Raw genomic sequence first — 25,141 nt, forward strand, 5'->3', positions numbered from 1 at the left:
TTGAATCACTTACTTTATTAAGTGCATTTAAAGCAGAGAAAGCTGTAGAATATGAAGAACAGTGTTAATATGCAGTAAAATATGCAGGAACAGGGTTAAGAAACACTGCTGTATCCTGACTTCTGTTCATTTGTAGTTCACAGTAAGATCACCTGTCCTGACGTTTATATTAACTTCTGCCAAAAATCTCTATGATACAGAAGTTACATTCTTTTTCATAAAAGGATACCATCGTAAGAAGTGCTCTCAGTAGAAAAAAAAATAATAATAATAACCAAATCTGTTATATTACTTTAAATATTAGGGCGGAGAGTGACACAGAAGTAAGTCAATAGTTACTTTTACTGCTAACTAGTTACTTTTATAGTGGAGTAACTCAGTTACTTTTTTGGAGAAGTAACTAGTTACTATAACTAATTACTTTTTCAAAGTAACGTGCCCAACACTGTTTGAGATTGTGCTGTGCTCTTCATCATGAAGGGTGCTGAGATCAGAGGGGGAGTATCATTTCAGCAGTTGTAAATATCAGGTATTCAGATGTGAAGTTAGTTATCTTCCCAGATGTGAAGATTAAAGCTGTTGAACATGTTCTCCTAATAATCATGATGGCTAAAAGGCGTTAATTACACAAAAAAAATTAACGGACAGCGCAAGTGTAACCTCTAGCCCCCACGTTTACCAAACACGTGTGCACTCAAAGAGAGTCGGATTCTGCCGGGAATCGAAATTTCTATTTAAATACATTTAATTAAATGATATCTCGTGCTTTTCATCCAAGCCTTCCACTCAGCTCAGAGTAGAGCTTAGATTCTCTGCCCGAACCCGACCTGACCCGAGGCCCAGGCCGAGATTTCCCACCACATTCCTCGGGCCGGGTCGGGTCGGGCTCCAGAAAATAGTCTGAGATGTAGGCATCTGTTTTTTATATTATATTTTTATTTTTAAATAAAGCTCTGGTGTGATAATCACAATGTTGATAAGTAACCAGTGTTTGTTCACGAAAGTAAACGAAATAGCGAAAACTGAAAGTGGAAAAACTAATTTATTTATAAGCGCTGTTTTCACTCCCGCAGTTCTACAGCGGGGGTGTTGTGCCGATTCTGTCCGCGAAGCGGGAGTCGGATTCAGCAGGGAGTCGGATTCAGCAGGGAGTCGGATTCGGCACAACAGCGGCAGCGCGACGGCACCTCGTGGTCCACGGTGTTAGTTGTAAGCGCTCGCGCTAGCCGCAAAATAACAACAGAAAACACTGAGAAACTGCAGAATTATGTATGGGTTTAGAATATGAGCACGAGGAGATAAAAGAGAAACAGGAGATACAGTGTGTGAGAACATTTACCTGTGAGTAGCTCATACACCAGAACACCAATCTCTCTCTCTCTCGCACGTGAACGCCTCCACGTTTGACGTGCAGCACTGTGTGTAGCTGTTCTTAAAAATCGTTTTAATTAAATAATAGTTCTATGCTTCTATGTTACAGTGTTAATTAACATAATTCATCATACATCATTCAAACAGACAGTTCATGGTTGGAGTTGGGTCGGGCTCGGGCAGAATGTGCACAGGCTCGGGCTGGGTTGGATTTTTCGGGCCGATCTAAGCTCTAGCTCAGAGTGCCACTTTAAATGCGCGATTCATGCTGATATCCAGCTGCTCCAATAATTTCCTTAATTTCCTGAGGAGCCCTGGATTAAGCTTTAAGATTATTTGAGTGAGTAAAGCACGTTTGTATGGAGCTCCTTAGCCCGAAAACAAAAAATATATATTATATTAGCCACAAAAAAAAGCATGTGAAAAAATACTAAAAAAAAAACATTTATATAGTTCATACCGCATATTGCGGTGTGGAGCCACCATATATAACCACAGGAAAATTCTTCACAGCGACAGCCCTACCTGAGAAGTGTTTTTGATTGTGCTGATTTATAGGAAAAGAAGAGAAAACAAACTAGACTAGTAAAACAACGTGTGAGCACCTGCCATGTCATTTTTACCCGTCAGTAATGAGGAAAACGGTTGTATTCAATATTTTTTGCAGGGGCGGATGGGTAATCCCAATCTACTGCTACCAGGCAAAATTTACCAGCGCTAACCGCGGCTGGCTAACGCTGCTAACCAGGGCTGGCAACTGGAAATCTAAGCTTCCTTTAAATAAACAGAAGCGCTTTACTCACACTTATGAACAGATATTTCATTTGAATAAAGAGGAGATTTCTTTGAAATAAGTTTATTTGTACATACTCACATAACACTCAAAATATTGGAGACAGAATACAAAGCAACTTTTCAACTGAGGTGCAAGATGATGATAAAACAGTAAATAAATGTAATGAGGGTATGACACTGTCAGAAGTTATAGACTGTTACTTCAGAGTGCAGTCTTAGGCCAAACCTTTTCTTTAGAACAGCTACAGATAATAAACAACAAAAAAATATTATAAGGGCTTTTAACTTGTATTTCATGCAGGATGTATGTATGTATGTATGTATGGAACATTATTTGGCCCACTAAGTAGTGTTGTTGAAAATAAATGAAAATATAATTCAACATGTAAATGACAAAAAGAAAAACAAAAAAAGTAATAGTACTGCTCCGAATGAAAGAACGGTATAAATGTTACCACTCAAAATGCTTTAGAATATTATACAGTTTTGACCTTCCTTTCAGTATATAATGTTTATACAATTCTGTTCTCCTCCTTTTGCCACTCTTCACACAGATAGCATGAGAGAAGTGTCTGTTTTCCATAGAAACTGAAGAATGGCAGCAATTTTTTTTTATTTTTTTAAGTTTTTAACAATAAATGCCGAAGAGCTTCAGCAGGAGAAACACTCACAACTCAACTGAAGTATTGTAACATTCACGATCGGTATGAAATTGCCTATGCGAGCGAACCTTCAGTGCTACACCACGTTTAACAGATTTGATCTCGACACACACGGTGATGGTTCAGAGTGATGATATTCAAGTACATTCCACTTTTTCCTTTTGTTTGTTTTTTTGTTTTTTTTTCCTTTTTTCTTGTAACTCGTAGTATAAAAGACACAGAGTCCAGCGTCTCAAAAGTTTTTCCCGGTTGCAATTAATGAAAAGAAAGAAAGAAAGAAAAAAGAACGAAAGAAAGAAGGAAAATACAAAGCATTTGCACATTATTACACATAATTATTACATTTTTAAATGGGCTTTTTTTAACGGGTCCTGCCCCCTTAAGGATCTGTAACCTGTACAGACGAGACAAAAGAGACAAAAAAAAAAAAAAAAAGCACACAAACTAGTGACTAGTTTCATGCAATAAATGGCTTTTGGAGGGCTAACATAAGGCTGCTTACAGTGACTATAACTTCGCCTTCTAAAATTCATCTGATCTGTTTCAGGCAGTATAGGCGTACAATTGGTAATGCTGCTTAAAAAACACATGCAAGGACTGAAGACATTTTATATAAAGTAGGGGAGAAAAACGACAAAGTGCAAAAGCCACCTGCATACAGGAGTTTCTGTCCCTGCCTGCGTCCGTTTGTTTGTTTGTTTGTTTTACTGCATATAAGAATCACATTGGTGTGTTTTGTTTTTTTTTGTTAATAAAAAATCTGAAAACTCTAGTTTAGGACATGAATGCATAAGAAGTCTGGAATACCACAACAACGTCGAAACTTCGGAATACTCACTCTCACTCTGTAGATTTTTCCTACTAGTACACTGGAGGGGAAATGCCTTCCTCTGCTTTGCATTAGTACATATGTTATTGGTGCATTAATGTCCAGTAGAATTGTACATATTCTTTACAGAATTTAAAGTGAAAACGAGCACAGACCTGTAAAAACGTGTATAATTAAATATCATTGTATCACTGTAGTCGTTGTTGCATGGTGTAGACTGTGTCCACTACTATGGAAAGGCGAATGGTTTGGCCTCTTTGCCAATTTTTTTGAAGTATTTAAATGGTAGACAGAAGCTTACTTTTTTTTTTAAATAAACACCTTACAATTACTAAGAGCACAAAAAAGTAAAAAAATAAAAAAAAAGGTCCTTCAAAAGGTCAGACGTAGCTGATTGCATTAACTTCATCAAAACTGCGAGTGAGCCGTCCAACAGTATAGGCCACCTTTAGTTTTATTTTAATGCTAGATACTTACACGTGATTATTATGTAGGTGAAAACCCTCAAATATCTCCAAATATCTCTTCTTAACAACTCTCCCACACATGTAGAACTTTGGCTTAAATTGAGTTGAATTGAATAGAATGAACATGACAAATGAACACACAAACGAACAAACAAAACACAAAGGTCAGCTAACACACAGAGACTTTCATAAACTAGTGTCATTTTGATAAAATCTCAAATCTCGAGGCGGTCACCCCACCAGTAGACGTACATCCATATATAGATAGCTTGATTGCACCTCATCTTTGTAGATTTTCACAGCTTAAAATATGTTCTGTAATGCAACAAAAATAACATCACGACAGGCTTTCTCCAGAACCACAACACAGGTAGGTTGTAAAATTCACAGCTCACACTCAGGTAGTGAGAACGATGTGTCCGTGTGTGTGACGTTAACAACTACGGGTGTAAGAAAATCAGCAAAAGTCAGGATTGAATCATACTGCAAAATTTGGATTTGCAATACTGTATTAATTTAGTGTACCTATACTGGCCTTAGGTCCAGGCACAGTTGTGATTGGATAAGAAGTAAACTTTTCTGTTTCTCGGATTAAAAGAGTTACAGTGTGTTGGATTCTATTAGTTCTTTCCCAAATTTGATATAAATTGTTACAATATGTTAAAAACGGCAAGTCCTGCATTGTGAAATAGTTCTTGCCAATACACATCCCTAGTAACAATGTAATAAAAGGCTGAATGTTGCATTAGAGGTCATTCGATTTCATTTTAGCATTTTCATTTCACTTCATTGTCTTCACCAAACTTTGCAACATGATTCAGACGTGATTGTACGTTGATTGTTGAACTGATTTGGAGCAGGTCTGCGGGTGTACCCAACCTCTGAGCAAAGAGCATTAAAAAAAAATGCTGGCAGAAATGCTGTAGGGCAGGGGTCTCCAACTGTTCTACCTTCCTGCAGACTGTGTAGATTCAATGTAATGCCCAGTTCACACTACACCATTTTAGGCCGGTTTTCCAGTTGACAGTTTTTTTGTAAATCACCGACAAAACCCTCTGAGTGAGCACAGAACGATTAAGCAATAATGCACGAGAGGGAGTGTTATAAGGTGATAATAAGGTTATAATATTGGCACTTCTGTGCTGCGGTCGTAAGCATGATGGTGCAGGCTGATTATACCACAGTTACATTTATTACACTGTATACTGAAAGATTTTGAGTTAAAGAGGAGGAGAGAATTTAATCTGTTTGGTTATAAACACTCCGCCAGTTAAAATAGTACCACTGCTGCTCTGTTTGGTTTGTAAGCGCTGCATCGTTGCTAGTTTACCTGTATGTGGTGGAGTAATACAAGGAAAGCTTCGGTTACAGTGCATTACCGGCTGATAACAACACTCATAGAACGCCTCTCAGCCAATCACATTGCAGGGTCGGAACTAACTGTGGTATATATATATAATATCAACTACTGAAAGACACTCTGTGAGCGATCACAGACTAGTCACAGATGCCATCTTGCAGATGATACAGCTGGTAACTGTGAGGCAAGAAAAGCAACTACCTACAGCCAATGGGTAAAGAGAGAACCTAATGTCTTCTCCATGGCATCACAGGTCCTTGCATGCTCTCAATCAGATTGTGTTTGTGGATAGTAGCCAGATAAGTCGGTGAAAAACTGAGCAATTTGGGTCCCTGTGTCTTTCATCAATCATATAGTGTGAGAAACACAGCTAAAAGACCTCACCTGATCCAACCAATTAATGCATCATAAATCTTTGATTGGCTGGATCGGATGTTTTTGATTATGATCACACAACAGGTAACAGTGGACGTGTCTCAGTCTGGATGCACAAATTGGATGTCAAAGCATCTTCTGCGGTGCTCACAAAACACCAAACAACAACCTCATTAAATTCAGAGGGAACAAAGTGCAAGAGTTCAAGAAGAGTGCCAAAAATGTAAGTACTGACACCAAACAGCAACCCATACATGCAAATTCAGTCAATTATCTCAACAGATCTGATTTAGAAAATGAAATTTATATCTAATTTTCTCGACAATTTACACGGCCAATTACCCACCCCACTCATTAGGACTCCCATCCCCCATCACTAGTGATATCTCAACACCAGGAGGGGAAGGCTAGCAAACGCCTCCTCAGACACATGTGAAGTCAGACTCCGCCCGCCTCTTTTTGAACTGCTGCTGATGCTGTAGCATTGCCAAATAGCATCACAGCTCTAACTCTCGGAGAAAAGCGTAGCGACTCTGTTCTGATACATCAGCTCACAGACGCAGCCTTGTGCTGATCCACATCACCCTAGGAGTAATAAGGGGACAAATTGCCATCTACTGTACCCACCCAGAGAGTGCAAGGCCAATTGTGCTCTCTCAGGGCTCCGGCAGCTGATGGCAAGCTGCATGACCGGGAGTCGAACTTGCCTGCAGTCTGAACATAAGCTTTCAATATGAGGTAAATAGATCTAAAACCAAAAAAGTGGATGTGGAGGAACAATGCCTTCTCCATTACAGTGAGCTGGAACAAATTCTTAATGATAAATACAGCAGCAGCAACTGGAACTCCTTAAAAATGAAGAAACCAAAACTTCATGAGAAGCACTGGTCTGGTTGTTATTGCATTAACCAATTAGTGTAGGAGCGTGATCAGTTCAGACAAATGTCTCCTGTAGGTCACATATTTAAACAATATGAACAGCCTTAAAAATAAATTGAATTTGGTAATTAAATCAGATTTGGAGCACTTTTATCTGCTGTGTGAACATAGGCATAAGATATGGGTTGGAGTTCGAACGGACAGGAAGGCAGCTCAACAGGAGTAGGGTTGGAGACCCCTGATGCTCTAGAGGGTGGGTGCACACTCGCCTTCATCCCTCCCTGTGATTGATTATTATCATTATTTTAAAAAACACATCTATTGTTTTCTTTGTTTTCCTTCCTTACGTCTATAACACCCCCAAGAGTAAAGTATACACAACACATCTGACACATCCTCACCACACTGTTTGCAGACTGCGTAGCATTCATAAACTATTATGAGGAGATTTCATGAGCATCAGAAGGCATGTCAAGGACATAGATCGAGTCCGAATATAGAAAATGAACAAAAAAAATAATATAGCATTCCGGTAAACCTCAAACTCTCCAAATCCATCGCTCATCATCAAACACATCCATTTCGTCCAGAGTCTTTTACCACCTCCCTCTTTCTTTCTTTACAGAGTTATCTATTTAGCACCATTAGTACATAGTACGTTCACTCAGGACTGTGTAGCCATCAGCCAACACGATGAAAGTGACTAGAAGCACAGACGATTAAACAAACCAGTCTAGTTTAAAATTCAACAGAACTGCAACCAACAGAAATCCGCTAAACTGCTCGCTTTCTTTAACTAAGCACCATGTCAGCTTCTGCTGCGGCATGCAACACACCTGAAGGGAGGACCGTGCATTCACCCACAGAACATCATCTTGCATTAAGGCTTTATCTGTACACAGCTAGGATGTAATCTGTAACTGCTCACCTGTGCTGGGCCAAATTCTGCTCATATTTCAACCTGAAAAGAAAAACTAAATAACTATTTAAATAATTTATTTCTAATTTTACCCCATTTTTTTTACCCAATTATGAACTCCCTGAATCAATAAGAGGGAGAGAACAAACGCAAGCTCCTCCGACCTGGCTTCTTTTGCCAATCAATGCAACTTGGCAGCCATCACGTATTCAGAGGAAAGCACTGAATCCCCAGCTCTGATAAATCAGCCAACAGACTCCGGTGCCAACTTAAATCACACTAGGAGCAATGTGAGAAGGAAATGCCATCATCTATCAAATACCACTCCTGGGAGGGCATGGTCGATTGAGATCTATCTCGACTGCTGATGACGAAGCAGCGTGACCCAGGATTCGAACCAGCGATCTGGGATTCCTTGGATCACAGTGACCTCGCCTTAATTCTGCTGGAATTTTGGAGTCAAAATCGACTTTACCAACTACCCCCCACCCCCATCATTACATAGACAAGCAATGGTGCAGGTACCATTATATAGTATTCATACTGATCTTCAATTGTTCTCACTTTAACAATTGCAGCCCCTGCCTTCTATATCGCCAGTTCCAAAATATTTATATCCTACCAATCTCCTATCTTCAGATACCTACAGACTTCAGCTCATCAGTTTGGCCCACTACTCATCTAGAAAGATGATGGACAAGAAGAATGGAGGATGAAAAAATCTCTTTGTAGTGAACAATAGTAACAGCTTTCAAGAGTCATCATCAAGTGTTCATCATGTAAGATCAAGGGAGATGCCAACTCCACCACATCTGCTTAATACTTTACTACAGCCAACTCTCAGGGGTCGGTTTCAGAGAGAACGTTCACGGACTGAACGACGCAATCTCTTACCCTGTTTAGTCTAGGAGTTCTCAGAGGTTCCATGCATATTTAAAGGCGTTTTTTTTTTTTTTCCGAAGTACTTAGAAGAGGAAGACATGAGTAACCTGAAAAGCATCCCATTAGCATGTTGAGGATTCTGTCTTTCCCCAAAATAATATCAAAACAAAACTGTCATGGTCTCTGCAGGAAAAAAGAGCAGCAAATATATACCAAAAGAGAAAGAGAGAGAGAGTACAAAACTACAAGCAACAATGTACAACCATCCTGGACAAATATTAGGCTTAGTATTTTTCTGTATGGATGCCACAAAAAGAGATAAACAAAGAAAGGGAAAGGGGGATTGGATTGTTTAGTGCTCTGAAGGTCAACTGGGGTATCGCCCCATTTTTGTACATGAGGTCTGACTGCCACGTTTTTTTTTACCGCCACCGTGTGGACAGTAGGTCCTGGGCAAGGGTCCGCTAGCTGGCTCAAGATCCTTCCAGTGGGCTTTAGTTCTGTGCATGGTGTCGGATGGTGTGGAAGATCCAGTCCATCTTGGTGGTCCATCCACCATGATGAGCGTCGTTCATCTGTTTCATAAAGTAGTCCAAAGCCTCCTGCTCTGACTTGTCCAGCGCGAGGGTCTTCCGGATGTAGGCAATGTCATCGAAAGACTGCAGCTCGGGCATGCCGGAGCCGAGCATCATGGAGAAGAGGTTGATGAACAGGTTTGCATGCTGCCGGATGGCCAAGTACGCCTTGTAACACATCTCCTGGAACCTGCAGAGGGCAGTAAAGAGCCAGGATTAGGAGGCCATACTGAACTGAAGATCAATTATAAAAGATCATTCAGGATCTAAATGTGCTGTTTTATCATCAGTGACAAAAAATGGAAAAAAAGTACATTTTCTGTAGAATATGATTTGCAGTCTACACCTGTACACAGCACTCATTTATTAACGCAAGAAAATAGAAAAGTCAGAAAAAATGCTCTCCTAATTCTGTTACCCCCCCCTTATCTTTCTGTAAAAGAAAAAGAACAAAAATTTAATTTAAATGTGCAAAGACTTAATAATTAATAATAATTCATATCAGGCAATGACTGGTTTATTTGATGACATATTGCAGTGTTTTCTCTAACATTAGGATTTTTTTTAAAACAGCTGTGGTAGGCTTAAACTTGACCCCGTCCTCTACCAGAGGTGTCCAAGTGCTTTATTTATAAACTTTATTTCTAAAGCCCAACTCACTCTGAGCAAAGTGCTGTGCATTAGGCAACACTCACAAGAAATGGGCTAAAAACACACACTGCAGAATCACCAGAATCAAAAGCAGGACCAAATTAACCAAGACCAAAACCTGAAGAAGTGAAAGAATATCTACTTTATACTATACTTTAGCATTATCTATCATACCCTGCATCAGTTTAGATATGAGCTGTACAGGGCTAGGATAAGAACATTAGTTGAGCTAACTTTATGATTAAAAAGCCCTGCTGCTTTGTAAAAAAAACTGTTTATAATCAGTGACAAAAAATAGGAAAAAAGTAAATTTTCTGCAGAATATGATTTGCAGTCTACACCTATACACAGCACTCATTTATTAAAGCAAAAAATAAGAAGTCAGAAAAACTCCTCTCCTAACTCTGTCACAAAAAAAAAAAAAAATCATGATTATAATTATTAACGCCACCAATATTATTTAACTTAATTTTGTAAATGTAATGCTGATTTAAAAAAAAGAACTTTTAAACTGAAATGCAGTATGGGTAGAAAAAATATTTGTAGTTTACGCACAAACAATAATTTTTGTTCTTAATAAAGCTTCACACACATGCTCACTGTTTTTCCAACAGGATCCAGAAAGATGGAGTCTCTCATGATGACAGTATGAGAATGAGATTACTTATGCCGGCTGTTAAATAAATACATTGTGTGAGAATAATTATTGATTTTTGCATTGTTTAGGTTACAGTTTAGAAAAAGGTATAAAAAAGTACTGTTTGGGTTTCGGTACAGAATTCGAAGTATCATGTTGGTATCGATATTGGTAAATTTTAAACGATACCCAGCCCTACTGCTTGTTGGTATGTCTAACTACAATAGAAAAAAAATATTACGTGTGAAATAATTATTCTTAAAAGTTGTAGTTTTCAGGAATGTCATATCCAGTGATTCCAAAAGTGGCTAAATTAATAAAAATCTATAAAAATTTGGTTTTGTTCTCAAAAGCTTCTTGCAAAACGTTCAATATTCTTCTCCAAACTAAAGCTCCCAGCTCCCTAATTAAATCTGAAATAGAAAAACATTCTCAGTAATTCTTTCCACAGTTATTTTCAGCTTGTTTCTACAGAAGAGTACATACTTGTTAGAAAGTGGAAGTGATGGGGGGGTGTGGGAGGGGAACTATAGCAGACAGCTGTGGGTCACACTGTTGTCAGATGGGGAAGACTGTCTACAGAAACCCATCTTTTACTTTTAGATTTATTTAAGTTTTGTTCAGATATGTTTAATAACTGCGACATATTACAATCTAATTTATTTATCATATATATTATTTTTATAAGTTAAAACTTTTTTTCTGCAGTAATGTTGTTCTCCACAGATAGCAAACACTGAATATGACTTTGTTAATATTTTCTGTATATTAATAAAAAAAAACTAAACGAAATGTTATCTATTATTCCATTACTTTTCCTGATGTTCTAGTTTTTTTGCCGTGTTTCGTTTCAGTATCGATATCGAGATATTTAGGCAGATATTGTATCGAAAGTCATAATTTTGGTATCGTGACAACACTACAACAGACATTGTCTCATGAGTTTTAATGCTATGCTAACCAATAAAAGATTTGCTGTAGTAAGTTTATGTAAAATAAAAGTGAATGAAAATCTTTTAAATCTATTTATTTTCAGCAAAAATATTATTTTGATAATTGATTAATCAATGAATCTACAAAAAAAATCTACTGTTGTTTAAACTTGGGAAAACGTTAAACTGCTGTTCTCTGTTCGGTTACATTTTACACAATGCTGGTTTTAAAAACAAATATACATATGATAAGATAACATAAATTTTCTTACTGTAATGTAACCTACAAAGTGAATGGCCTAAGGGGAATATTTGACTGATTGTTTTTTTTAAGGCACATCCTAGGGCAAACTGGTTCATCCAGAATCCTGCAGGTTTGCTTTCTTTCTCTTTTAATTTAACTGAATTGGATTTTTTTTTTTCTTCATACAACTGGTAATCTTCCACTGTACCCTAGACATGTCTTAAATGCAATGCTTAAACGAATGAGCTACAGGACTTTGACAGGTCAAACACATCTTCAGTAAAACAACTTTAATATTAGTGTTTCTCAAGGCTGGTTCTTTCACTCTCCTGCCCTGCAGAATTTTCACAAGTTCTCTGCTTTAACTCACCCCTGCCTCTCTAAAAGCACATTTTAATGAGTTTAGTTGTAGATTAGTTGATCAGGTGTGTTTGAAACTTAATATCACTAAGTGTGCAGAGCAGGAAGCACAGGATCAAGATTGAGAAACACCGTCTTATACGAAGACAGACGTTAACGCAGGTCAAAACTCAAAACTGAAGGCCTTCAAAAACAAAAATCAGCAGTAGTGATGTATATACGTGACGTGAAGTGTCCATCTAAACACCCTGAACACCTATTACTCACTATTTGCAACAGTGTGAATTAGGGATGCAATGGTTCTCTGTATTTTAACGTGACAAAAATGTTACGTTTTATTTGTGGTTATTGATTGGATACATTCTGTGTATTTTGTCTACTGGGAGATAGTCAGGACTGCTTTAGGACCCGGGGGAGACTTTTTTTTTTATATACTTCTCTCAGCCTGTCGCTCCACAACTATGCAACAACCAATCCGATTTTTTTTTTTTATTTCCCAGGAGCAAATCAGCACTGAAGGCAGACGCTGAAGATTTGAGTGTTAATTAAACAAAACTCTCTCAGATGCATGATCATGAGGAGTCAACGCGAAACGAAGAAAAGGACATTTAAAGAGGCGCCGTCAGCTTATAAATCCGCTGTTTGGGACCATTTGGATTGAGGGTTGAGTTTGATGAAGAGGGTGAAACACAGTCAGCAGATAAAGCACAGTGTGATATCAGTTTAGTATTTTCTTTAAGTATGTGACTGGCTGACAATATTTGTTGGTTGAGTTAATTGAATAATATTCATGTTTACATTTCATATTACTGCACTTTAATTTAAATTTGCCTGTTTTTGATTAATGGTAAGAATAAGTATTCCTTTTTTATAATAAATGTTGTGATTTTAATTAATCTGTGCCTTTTTAATATTGTCTCTGCAAGTGTGAGTAGGAGCACCTTGTTGATTTGAAATAGAAAGGGCTAAAAACGTGCTGCATTTTGGAGCTAGATAATATTGATATATCAAAACCCAACCGATACTGTGGCCCAAGAATCGCGATACGAACCAAACCGTGGCCACACTGTACCGCTGCATCTCCAGTGTGAACGCAGGGTTAGTCTAGAGTTTTTTTATTACCCTGTTCTGCGGTGTTCAGTCTTTCGCCCTTTGTGCATCACCCAAGCAACAAAAAGGATGCTGGCTGTAAAGCATGTACTTTGCATATCGATATACACAATAGAGCATTACGTTAAACAACAAATATTAATATGAATTCTATGCATTTAAACAGATTTCACGCACTTACCTCTCAAACTCCCTCGTCTTGGTGCATTCTTGAGTTCCTCCTTTACTAATTACGATTAAAAAGTCCTGGGTTAACACGAAAGGAACTCGCTCTCGCTTGTACCCAAACTTCTTCTTCTTATGATCCAGGAAGTGGCCAAAATCTATGTGAAATAGCTACAAAACAAATAGTATTATTGTTATTATATGTTTTTATTATTAATATTTAATGTTATGTACACTTATTCATTTCAATTAATAAAAGACCAGATTAAAGGAGGCCTACATACCTGTCCATCGTCCTTCACCATGATGTTACTGTTGTGCCGGTCACCAATACCCAGAATAAAGGTGGCCACACAGTAGCCAGCACAGGACCGGGTAAACAGGTCAACAGCCATATCATACCTAGGAGATAAAAAAACAAACAAACAAAAAAAAAAGTAAGTACAGTTTGTCAGACAATAAAATAGTGAGTTTTAAAGAAAATGACAGTGTTTTGATAAGGAATGCTCACGTCTCGCCCTTGTTCTTGTCCTTCAGCCACTGGTGAAGCGTGGAACTGTTGAACTGCAGCGCTCCTTTCAGACCTCCTTTACACTGAATTTGCATGATGGTGTGGGAGCTCCTCACAACTTCAATCAGACCCACGCAGTCTCCAATGGATAGGCAGCCGTAGGGAAGCATTCTACAAGGAAAAGAGGGAGAGACTAAAGCACATTCTCTCTGGACACAAACTGCTGATACGCTGGAGCATCAAATTATAATGAGAGATTAGAAATCCTCAGCAGTGCCATTAATCAAGACTGGCTTTTGGAGCTGGAGAACAAAGCTGCTCAATAGCTGGATAGATCAGTACTATAGCAAACAGGGAAATTCCTAGACTTTAAAAAAAAGTTTGTTTGGTTTAATTGGTTTGATCACAACAGTTCTGGGTGTGAGAATATTTGAATAAGTGAGTAAGAGCCTAAATTACAGCATAAATTAAAAGTAATCTACCTTCTGAATTTAGCAGAAAATTAGTCGGTTATATCACTAAATAAAACCACTTATTCTTAATAAATATTTGATTTTATTTATTTATTTATTTTTAAGGTTGCCAGATTTATCGCATGTCTTAACCTCTTATTATCAATACGTTTCTGTGAACTGTGAAATGAAAAATATATGTATCAATTAGGGGTGGGCAATATTATATCGTATCGTGACACAGAAATATCATGATATTAAAAATCCATATCGTGATAATAGGGATGGTTTGTCTTAAAAGTAGTCTATTAAAAGTAGTCTATTATTTACTGTGAAGCTTTAAGTGTATTTATTGTAGAATTGTTTTAGTTTGCAGTTTATATTCATGCACTAAATATTCTGCAATATTTTTTGCTGCATTATATTATTTTATGCTGTATTATTTATTTTGCCACATTATGATTATTCTGTTATACTATTATACTATATTCCTGAAATTAATTAATTATTTTTCTGTTTTCCTATATCGCCAAGTATATCGTTATCACAAAAATACCCTGAAATATCGTGATATTATTTTAGAGCCATATCGCCCACCCCCAGTATCAATGTAGCAGTGTCTCTAACGGGTGTGTGTTTTAGTGAGCTTTCCCCCCCTTACTAATCACATGATTGTTTGGTTGGTTGGTTAGTTGTTGAGGTTTTATTGCTACTCCAGCACAAATTTAGCTATTTGTGGCATACACTTTTATACATATGTCTAGATAGAGTACAGTTGATTCAAAGATTACAGCATAATAAGGGAAATGTAACTCATTACATATGTATTTTAATTGGATGTTTGAGTTTAAGATGAGATAAAAACTTTAAAATCTATCCTGGTGGGTTTAATAAAAAAAGGTCCTATGTTCTTTTCTTGATAGTAAAATTGTCTTATATGGTTATTGGGCTGGACAATCGATGAGGATGTGTTTCATCGTTAGTGGGATGTTACACGGTTGATAAGATGGTATTTCGTCGTTTGTTTTAAGGTGTCCATGTGTTATTGAACATGAGTTCTAATTGCATGAATCATTATGTTTTAAGAGTATGTTTTGTAATTCTTACTGTTTGAATTAATCTTTTTGTAAGTTTTGTTTAGCAGTTTAATGAAAATGTCTGTAAATTAAGGGTAATGTTTTATCAGTTTCATTTTTTAAAAGTTCAATAAACTGACAATCATTAAATAGAAAATGAGGGCATAAGCAAAACACCATTTTATGATGTGACTAAGGGAGCTTTTACACCTGAAAGTCCGGACCGTGGTCCGAGCCAAGGTTGATGTTTTCCTTAACTTGATGCTGATTGTTTTTAGAAGGACATGTGTCTGACGTTGGCGTGTTGATAATTCAGCGGATGGTTCATTCTGCAGAAAGTCTTTCCAGGATCAGGATAAAATGAATGAACAGATTCATTTCATCTCCATAGTAGAGCTGCTGCTATTGTGGTTTTAATACCAGCAGCAGCAGCAGCTTCAGGTACAGTACTCTAGATTAGTTCAAATTCACCAAAAGAACGTGCTCGTCCTGAAGCAGCTGTATCCACGCCTCATTTTTCCTGCTTTTCCGCTTATTTTGAGAGGGTACTGACTGCAGCCTGCAGGAAGGCGGAGTTGGACGTCCAGTGCGTCCAGTTCTGCCCACTATTGTTAGCGTCATGCCGTCCAGTCCCGCCCACTTTGTCAGCATCATGTCTGATGATAGCTCCGCCTCTGAACGTAAGTAAACAATGTACAGGGCAGGTAGAGGACTTTAAATATAATGTTCCGCGTCGTCCGGCTTAAATACTGTGTTACACTACAAGCTTGCGAGACTAACGAGGCGTGGCGTGGACAAAGTGGGCGGGACTGGAAGCGCTGGACGTCTAACTCCACCTTCCCGCAGGCTGCATTCAGTAGTTGGTTATTTTTCTTCTTCTGCTGCCGTTGTTGAGGAACGCCTGCTCAGCTTCCTGTAATTGGTCCGAAAGTTCGAACCATCCAGAAAAGCGTTTTCACACTGCAGGAGAACCGGACCATGGTTCAGAAGATCCGGACCGAGACCACCTCTCTTGGTCGGACCAAAATCTGGTCTGGTTCGCGGCCCTTTTCACACCTGCTACTTTGGTTCGGACCAAACTGAAAAGTCTGAAAGTCCGGACCAAACGAGGCAGGTGTGAAAGCATCCTAAGTGGTGCATGTGAACGCAAATCAAAATGGATTGGCTTGATGGTAAAATACCTGAGGTCCAATCCCTGGTTCTGCCAGATGTTCTCCATTATTTTAATGATTTGAAGTGTCAGCATGTCTTGCCTCAAGTCTAAAAGGAAAAAAACAAAAAAAAAAAACACTTATAGTTTAATGATGTCATGCTTCCTCTGGATATTAGAGGGTTAACAGAGAAAAAAGAAAGAAAGAAAAATTACAGAACTTACACACAGACACTGCCACAAGAATAGTCTTACAAGAATAATTTACTATTTACTGACCATCCCCATTCTTGAAGATTATCTCATTGTTCTGGAAGAGAAGCTCAGACATGATGTCAGGGTTTTCCCAGTTGAGCCACAGTGGCCTTTTCGCCGACGACATGATTCTGCAGTCCTCGAGCCTATGAAAATAAACCATAAAATAAAAATTAGAACGGACTTAATAAGACCATTTTGTACCCTCTACCCTTTTGAAGAGTGAAATCCACCTTAAATGCTGCAGCCTCTGCCACCTGTTTCACCATTTAAGGTGGAACAAGAAATGTCGAACAAAGGAAATGTATGGGTTTCTTTGGTCCCTAGAAAAATCTCTAAGGGACACATAGCCATAACAACTCCCCTTCCTCCTTCAGCCTAATGAGAATCAGGACAACCTAGTCCTAAGCATGCACATGCAAAAAACAGAAGGGTAGTGCTAAGGGGTAAAATGAGCAGCGACTACATACAGCCAATGGGATCACAGAAAGAGAGAACCATGGGTCCAAAACAAACCAGAGCTGTTTATTTAGACTCTGCCCACTCTCTGTCCTCCTCTATTAAATGGGGTAAAAGCTAAAACTTTACATAAAAAATAACTATGAACTATTTGTTCTAAGTATTTCTTTAATGTTAGAAAGTAGAATAATGTGTTTCACTAAAAAAAGTAATGAACGCGTGTATGTATATTTCAGTTTATCTACAGTAAACAGGTTTTACACTGTAAAGCACTAGCATTACTGCTACTGTGAGCTGATTGGTTGGCGGTAGGCGATCTGATCCTGGAGATACAGGCAGTGGATGTTTAAAAGGTTTATAACTGGAGTTCAAAATTATACAAAAATTTGAAATAGTTCTGTGTTGAGGACATAAGTACATATTTCAGTATAAGAAGATGCTTCATATGAACTCACTCATGTTGGACTCGCTACAAGTGCGTATTACAACCCCTGGCAAAAAGTATGGAATCACCAGTCTTGGATGAGCACTCCTTCAGACATTTCATTCTGTAAAACAAACTCTGATCAAAAACATGATACAATAATAAGGTCATTCCAAAGTGCAACTTGTTGGCTTTCAGGAACACTCAAAGAAATGAAGAAAAAACATTGTGGAAGTCAGTGAATGTTACTTTTATTGACCAACCACAGGGAAAAAAATATGGAATCACTCAATTCTGAGGAAAAAAGTATGGAATCACTCAAATTGAAGGTAGAAAATAAGGACACACCCAGTCAATTTCCTTTCCCTAAATGGACACCTGCCTCAGATTAGATCTGCTCGTTAGTCTGCAGTTAAAAACACCTGCAGTCATGACACCTTGGAGGGCTGCTGGACGAATTAGAGTGGCAAGAACCATGGCTCCAACAAGAGAAATGTCTCTTGAAACAAAAGAGAGGATTGTGAAACTTCTTGAAGAAGGTAACTCTTCACGCATGGTTGCTAAAGATGTGGGCTGTTCACAGTCAGCTGTATCCAAGATATGGACCAAATACAAACAGCATGGAATGGTTGTTAAAGCCAAGCGTACTGGTAGACTGAGAAAGACATCAAAGCGTCAAGACAAGCAACTTAAGGCCATTTGTCTTGAAAACCGAAAAAGTACAACTAAACAGATGAAGCATAAATGGGAAGAAGCTGGAGCCAATGTATGTGACCGAACCGTAAGAAATCGCCTAAAGGAAATGGGATTTCAATTCTGGAAAGCTAAAAGAAAACCATCATTGACACCTAAACATAAAAGAACAAGACTGCAGTGGGCTAAGGAGAGGCAATCATGGACTGTGGATGACTGGATGAAAGTTATCTTCAGTGATGAGTCAAGAATCTGCATTGGACAAGGTGATGATGCTGGAACTTTTGTTTGGTGCCGTTCCAGTGAGATTTATGAAGAGGCCTGCCTGAAGAAAACAACCAAATTTCCACAGTCCTTGATGATATGGGGCTGCATGTCAGGCAAAGGCACTGGGGAGATGACTGTGGTTAATTCTTCTATCAATGCACAAGTTTACATTGACATTTTGGACAGTTTTCTCATCCCTTCAATTGAACAGATGTTTGGAGATAATGAAATAATTTTCCAAGATGACAATGCATCGTGCCATAGGGCAAAAACAGTGAAGGCATTCCTTGGAGAAAGACACATTCAGTCGATGTCATGGCCTGCAAATAGTCCAGATCTCAACCCAATTGAAAACCTGTGGTGGAAATTGAAAAAAAATGGTCCACAAGAAGGCTCCGACCTGCAAAGCTGATCTGGCAACTGCTATCAAAGAGAGTTGGCACCAAATTGATGCAGAATACTGTTTGTCACTCATCAAGTCCATGCCTCAGAGACTGAAAGCCGTTATAAAAGCCAAAGGTGGTGCAACTAAATACTAGTGATGTATTTTGAATCATCTTTTGTTTATCTGTTTTTCATGATTCCATACTTTTTTCCTCAGAATTGAGTGATTCCATATTTTTTTCCCTGTGGTTGGTCAATAAAAGTAACATTCACTGACTTCCACAATGTTTTTTCTTCATTTCTTTGAGTGTTCCTGAAAGCCAACAAGTTGCACTTTGGAATGACCTTATTATTGTATCATGTTTTTGATCAGAGTTTGTTTTACAGAATGAAATGTCTGAAGGAGTGCTCATCCAAGACTGGTGATTCCATACGTTTTGCCAGGGGTTGTATTCTCCTCTGTAGATATTCTCTGGCATGGCATCGCTAGTTCCCTATGTTTAGTTCTGGCGTGTTCTTGTGACGAACAGTGTTGGGCAGGTTACTTTGAAAAAGTAATTAGTTATAGTTACTAGTTACTTCTCCAAAAAAGTTACTCCACTATAAAAGTAACTAGTTACCAGTGAAAGTAACTATTGTGTTACTTTTGTGTTATTCGCCCCGTAAAAAAAAATAACAAAAGAAAATAAATTATGTAATTACTATTATTAGAAAAATAACAAACAAAAAATGACCCCAAAATGTTGACAAAAATATAATATAATGAATTTCAAAAACTAAAAATGAAAAATTCCACACGACCAGAGAAAATTGCTAAGACTTGTAATACTAAAAAAAAAACACGGAAAAATCAAACACAATTCCGGGGATGAAATTAAACAAACCAAACCACACTCAAAGGAAAAATGTATATATAAACAAAACAAAAGAATGGACAAAAACAATCTAATGATTGTTAAAATGGTATTATTATATCAGTTTAACAGCTGGATCAAACAGCTTCACCAAGGAGGAAAAGAGAAAACAGCAGAACCTCAGATACAGGAGCAGCTAAAAAGAGAGCATAACGTCCTTAAAATGGAACTCGGCCCGTCCACGTCAAAAAAAAAAAAAAAAAATACAACAATTCTCTCATTAACCTCTACAAATTCTACAAATATCTGATAATTAAAAAAACAAAACAGTTATATTCCTACCTGGAGTAAAGCTGTGGAACAGTGAAATAACGATGATAGAAAGAGATAAAGCTACAGAGATGCGCAGCAGAAACCGAATGAAGGCCTCAGACCCCGGCACAACACTACCACACCAATCACTGAACTGATTAGAGCAGCAAATCGTCACAATTGTGCCTCACTTCACCACGCCAAACCACAGGTAAACCCACAGACCCAGAGGCCAGAAGGTCAAGTTCACCAGAAAGAGGAGGAGTTAACCAGGGCAAACCACTTCCTAAACCCTCCAACTACCACTTTTTTATAGGGTTAGAGCGACCACCTCACCATCAGTCCATCCTTCCGTCTCTTGTGACTCACACGCAAACTTGTGCCTTTGTCTGCCAAAAAATTGGTTAATTGAGCGACTAAAGTAATGTGCAGTAACGGGGTGTTGGAAATGGTAACGGCGTTATAGTTTCAGTTTATAGTTATAGTTTGTGAGTCTGTGTTGGCGATCAGCCATGTAGTGTGAAAGTCCCAACAACTGAAAGACTTGTGATTACAGAACAACCAGTGGTGTAGGATAAACAGCACAATGACTGACCACTCAAAAGGTCGTCTAGTGTGAACCAGGCTTAAACTGTTTTCACATTGCAAATGATCTGGACCATTCTTTCAGCGAAACCTTTTTTCTTTCTAGGGCGCCGAGTGGTCCAGCGGTCTAAAGCGATGCCACTATGAGCTCTCTCCCCACATCACTCCTATGGTGATGTCTGCAGCACAGGGCGTCTGTGAGCTGATGTACCGGAGCCGAGTCGCTGCGTTTTCCTCTGAGTGTTAGCGCTGTGATGCTACTCAGTAATGTTGCATCAGCAGCAGCTCGAAAAGAAGCGGTGGCTGACTTCACATGTATCAGAGGAAGCATGTGTTAGTCTTCACCCTCCTGGTGTGTTGGGGCATCACTAGTGATAGGGGGAGTCCTATAGAGTGGGTTGGGTAATTGGCCGTGTAAATTGGGGAGAAAATGGGGAAAAAAAATGAAATAAAAAGTATAAAAAAAAAAAAAAAAAAAAGAAAACCTTCTTTCTTACCGCAGGTTCCCCAGCTGGTGGGCTGGGTTGAGTGGAGAGGTAAAGCTTTGGAGAGCATCCATGTAATCTGGCCTCCTCATCTGCTCCACCAGAAACTTCATCTGCACCTACAGAAACACCAAGATCAACAGAATTAAACAAACCCCCCCGAACCCATCTCTCACATATCTCTCCAGTGACTGCAAAACTACAGGCCTGAAGAGTCTTTACCTTCTGTGTCTCATCCTTCTTCTCCTGCTTGAGAATGTCTGTGAGGTTGATGAGCTTCTCCATGGCCTCCACCTGCCGGCTGAGATGCTTCAGGTACATGCCGCACGCCCGGCAGTACGACTCCAGCAGCAGGCCGAAGCGCTGGCTCACCGTTTTGTTGTGCATCTCCGACCTGCAACATCAACTGTCCTGTTAGCGAACACAGCATTTCATCCGTTTTATCCTGAATTACTAAAAATTAAACACTTACTAAACATGGAGATAATTTAACTAAAGTATTATAATGTCAAGTCATAAATATTACAGACCTAGAATGAAGCAAACCATAGGAAAAAACAGATTGCTGCAAAACCCAGCATGCATGTATGCCTCAGATATGCAAATGATTACAGGTGTGATGTGCTAAGATCATACAGTCTTGCAACAAAAGGTCAATTTTATTTTTTGGGAAGTTTTTGTCTCATTTTGGATCTTTAGGTTTTTAATAGTGCTGTCAGGCAATTAAAAAAATCCAATTAATGGCATGCTCTGTGATTAATCCAAATTAATAAAATGATAATTTTCACAAAGCATTTTAACTCTGCAATTTAGCTAATGAGCAAATGAATAACGAATAATTGGCACAGACCTTAAAGTCTAACGCGAACATCAGTCAGTAACAGATTAATGGAAGCAGGGATTGGGATTGCTCCTTTTAACTTCTTGTACAGTTTTCCTATTTTGTTGTAAAATGATTTATTTACATAAAAGTTAATTCCATTTCATTATGCCAATTTCCTATCACACATGAAGTGGAATGTGGAAGTGGTTCACAATCTTGGTCCTGGAGTAGTACTGCATAGTAGTAATGCACATTGCAGTGTTTTCCCTCTGCTATAGTGGGTACTTATAAATGAATTCATTAGTTGTATTAGGTTACTGTTAGGAGCCAGGGAACGAGCAGAGCAGTGTTTCCCCAAAACTAGGATTGAAATGCACTGATATAGTGGATTATTCTATCTGGCAGTGTTGTGCCAGTTTATATTTAAAATGAACTTACTCAGAATTCAGTTGTACTAATTCAAATTAACTAGTTTAATTTGATAGTTCATTAAAAAAAAACGATTAGTAAAAAATTTCACAGTTCCAAAAAATGTTTTTCCCCCTTAACAAATAGTTTGCTATCCTTTTTTTTTGTTTGTTTTATAATTTTATTTCTAATTTCTTCCAATTTAGCTAGACCAATTGTCCCACCCAACTAGCTATATATCCCCCATCACTAGAGATGCAGAATGCCAGGAGGGGGAAGACTAGCACATGCCTCCTCTGATACATGTGAAGTCAGACTCCGCCTCTTTTTGAACTGCTGCTGAGTTTTTTAACAGCGCTAACGATCGTAGAAAAGCGCAGCGACTCGGTTCTGATACATCAGCTCACACACGCAGCCTTGTGCTGATCCACATCACCCTAGGAGTGATGAGGGGAAAGAGCGCCATCTACTGTAACCACCAAGGAGGGAGCAAGACCAATTGTACTCTCTCTGGGCTCAGGCAGCTGACAGCAAGCTGCATGACCGGGATTTGAACAAGCGATCTCCTGATCATTTTGGCAGCACTTAGCACATTGGACCACTTGGTGACCTGACGGCTATTCTTTTTCAATAGAAACCCTTTCCCTCCATCCATTACCAGTCCAAAATTACTGCTACTCCCCACGGATTTATATACTGAAACCTGTACTAAGTTCCTCAACACAGAACAATATGAAATGTTTCAGTACTTTTTAAAGATTAAGTAATCCTGGCAAAGTAGAGTATCTTGGCCAAGTGATTAGTTACTAATTTGAAGTTGTGTTTTTAGCTATTAAGCTCCATTTACTCATTCTAGCAGTAACAGTCATTTAGTTCTGTGTATTTAACATATGAATGAAAGCTGATTTCAGCTCAGGCTGGTTCTTGTGCTCATAAGATGCTGAAAGTTACAAACAGTACTTTTACAAGTGAAACACCCAGAGGTCTCACACAGGACACCTGACAATATGTTTACGCACAGTATAAACCTGACATTTCCTCAAAGATCAAAGCTTCCACTTTCAAATGGCAACAGCGGTCACAGCCGTCTAAACATTCACAGCCGATAAACATACAGACTCCTACAACTGTGCTCAGTACGAGATCACGTCAAATAAAAGACTACACTAAATCTGCATCCTGTTAGAAAAAAAATGTGGGTGGAATTGTTACTCACTTTAAATGCCAGAAAAAGAAATGTCCTATCCTCTGATTGGTCAGGGCCCTTTTCAGCAGAAACCGCACCAATGGGTTATCAAGATACTGCTCATACTTCAAAACCTTTAAATTCACAGACAAAATTAATCATAATGCTTTCCATTTTTTAACTTTAATCAGTGAAGGCACATCATTTAATAATAATAAATTAAACATAATTAATTAAATAGGCTTACCTGGACCAACTGAATCAGATACTGGGACAGTTTATCATCTGTTAAATACTTTTCAAGGCACCGTACTGCAAAGTCTCGAATCATTGGATCCGGATAGTTGCAGTCAAGCAGCTCCATGGCTTGTTCAGGTTTTATTGCAGGCCAGTCTTTAAGCAGGCAATACATCTGAATGTTTAAATGAAATGTAGTATTAGATGGTTAGGTAGAGAAGCAGGTAGAACATTAAATCAATTTCTTTTGGTCTATTAAAACAAACCAAAAAAAATAAAAAATCTAAATTAAACCAACTGCCCCAACTTAAAAAAAAAAACTTTACTAACAAAACAGCAACTAGAGGTAAAAGGTTTAAAAAAAAAAGAAAAAAAAAAGACCAAATTTCTTTAAAGCAGGGGTGTCCAAACTACGGCCCGCAGGCCATTTGCGACCCATTCCTTTTTTGGAGCGGCCCGCGAGGTATTTTAGAAATAGAAATATAATTGAACGCTAGGTGTCAGAAACGGGGCAAAAGGAAATGAAAAAATGAAAAGGAAAAAACTGTACTTTCAGTTAGCACTTGACTGAAGTTTCTAAGCAGTTTAAATAAAATGTTGTATTTTTTTTATTAACCTGTGCAACTTCATCTCTGGAGTTCCATTTTACTGCAAGCAGAATCTTGGGAAGAATCTCTGGTATATTTACACAATACTGTCTGAAAAAACACAAAAGAAAACATGTATTAAGGTTACAGTCAGGTATTATCAGATGTGAGGAGGAGTGGTGGAGGGAGGGAAGTACCTGTGCCGCCACAGGAAGTCTTTCTCCTGCTCAGTGATCTCAGAAAGTGGGTCTCTGTTCGCCAGCTGTCTCAGCTGATCAATATCAGCTTCTGTGATGATGTGGTCTCTCGCCAGTCGGCTGCTCTGTGAACAAAAATCCCAAATATAGTTTCAGGAAAGGACAAACTAGAGTGGATTAAAACTGTAGGTATAGAGAAATAGATTTTTTACAACATCTGCAACTAGGTTTGTGATGAGACACTAATATAATGAGACGAGATTTAAAAATAAAAATTTAAAGAAAACGTCAAAATTGAAAAATGGCTTGAAAACTTTTATTTGAGTTTTATTTGACAGAATCACATAACTCAAACTTAACAGACTGGTTTCTCTCACACATTGATTCTATAAAAATAGAAATAAGAATTAAAAATAAAAATTTAAAATAAAACTTTTCTAGGTCTTATATAGTGCAAAAAATAAGTGCAAACCACAACCAGTCATATTAAGACTATGGTTTGTTTTTTTTTTTCTCCTAAATGTCTTGTAATTTAACTATGCAGAACCATAACCAGTCATATTAAGACTATGCTTGAAGTGAA

At 38.2% G+C, this 25,141-nt stretch overlaps 1 protein-coding gene across 2 annotated transcripts in view; it reads right to left on the reverse strand.

The window, feature by feature from the left end:
- Positions 1-2,211: 2,211 nt before the first annotated feature.
- Positions 2,212-25,141, reverse strand: part of pik3ca (phosphatidylinositol-4,5-bisphosphate 3-kinase, catalytic subunit alpha) — a 49,935-nt gene continuing 27,005 nt past the window's right edge. For both annotated transcript variants that reach the window (XM_049465751.1, XM_022669978.2), the window contains 12 exons: positions 24,559-24,683; positions 24,391-24,472; positions 23,785-23,949; positions 23,568-23,671; positions 21,343-21,514; positions 21,133-21,239; positions 16,682-16,803; positions 16,434-16,512; positions 13,725-13,895; positions 13,498-13,615; positions 13,230-13,384; positions 2,212-9,304 (listed from right to left, as the gene is read on the reverse strand). In XM_049465751.1, the coding sequence (XP_049321708.1) occupies positions 9,034-9,304; positions 13,230-13,384; positions 13,498-13,615; positions 13,725-13,895; positions 16,434-16,512; positions 16,682-16,803; positions 21,133-21,239; positions 21,343-21,514; positions 23,568-23,671; positions 23,785-23,949; positions 24,391-24,472; positions 24,559-24,683 (1,671 nt within the window). In that variant the 3' untranslated portion in view covers positions 2,212-9,033. The remainder of the gene's footprint in view (positions 9,305-13,229; positions 13,385-13,497; positions 13,616-13,724; positions 13,896-16,433; positions 16,513-16,681; positions 16,804-21,132; positions 21,240-21,342; positions 21,515-23,567; positions 23,672-23,784; positions 23,950-24,390; positions 24,473-24,558; positions 24,684-25,141) is intronic.

The sequence above is a fragment of the Astyanax mexicanus genome, chromosome 16 (assembly GCF_023375975.1).
Source record: "Astyanax mexicanus isolate ESR-SI-001 chromosome 16, AstMex3_surface, whole genome shotgun sequence".
NCBI lineage: Eukaryota > Metazoa > Chordata > Actinopteri > Characiformes > Acestrorhamphidae > Astyanax > Astyanax mexicanus.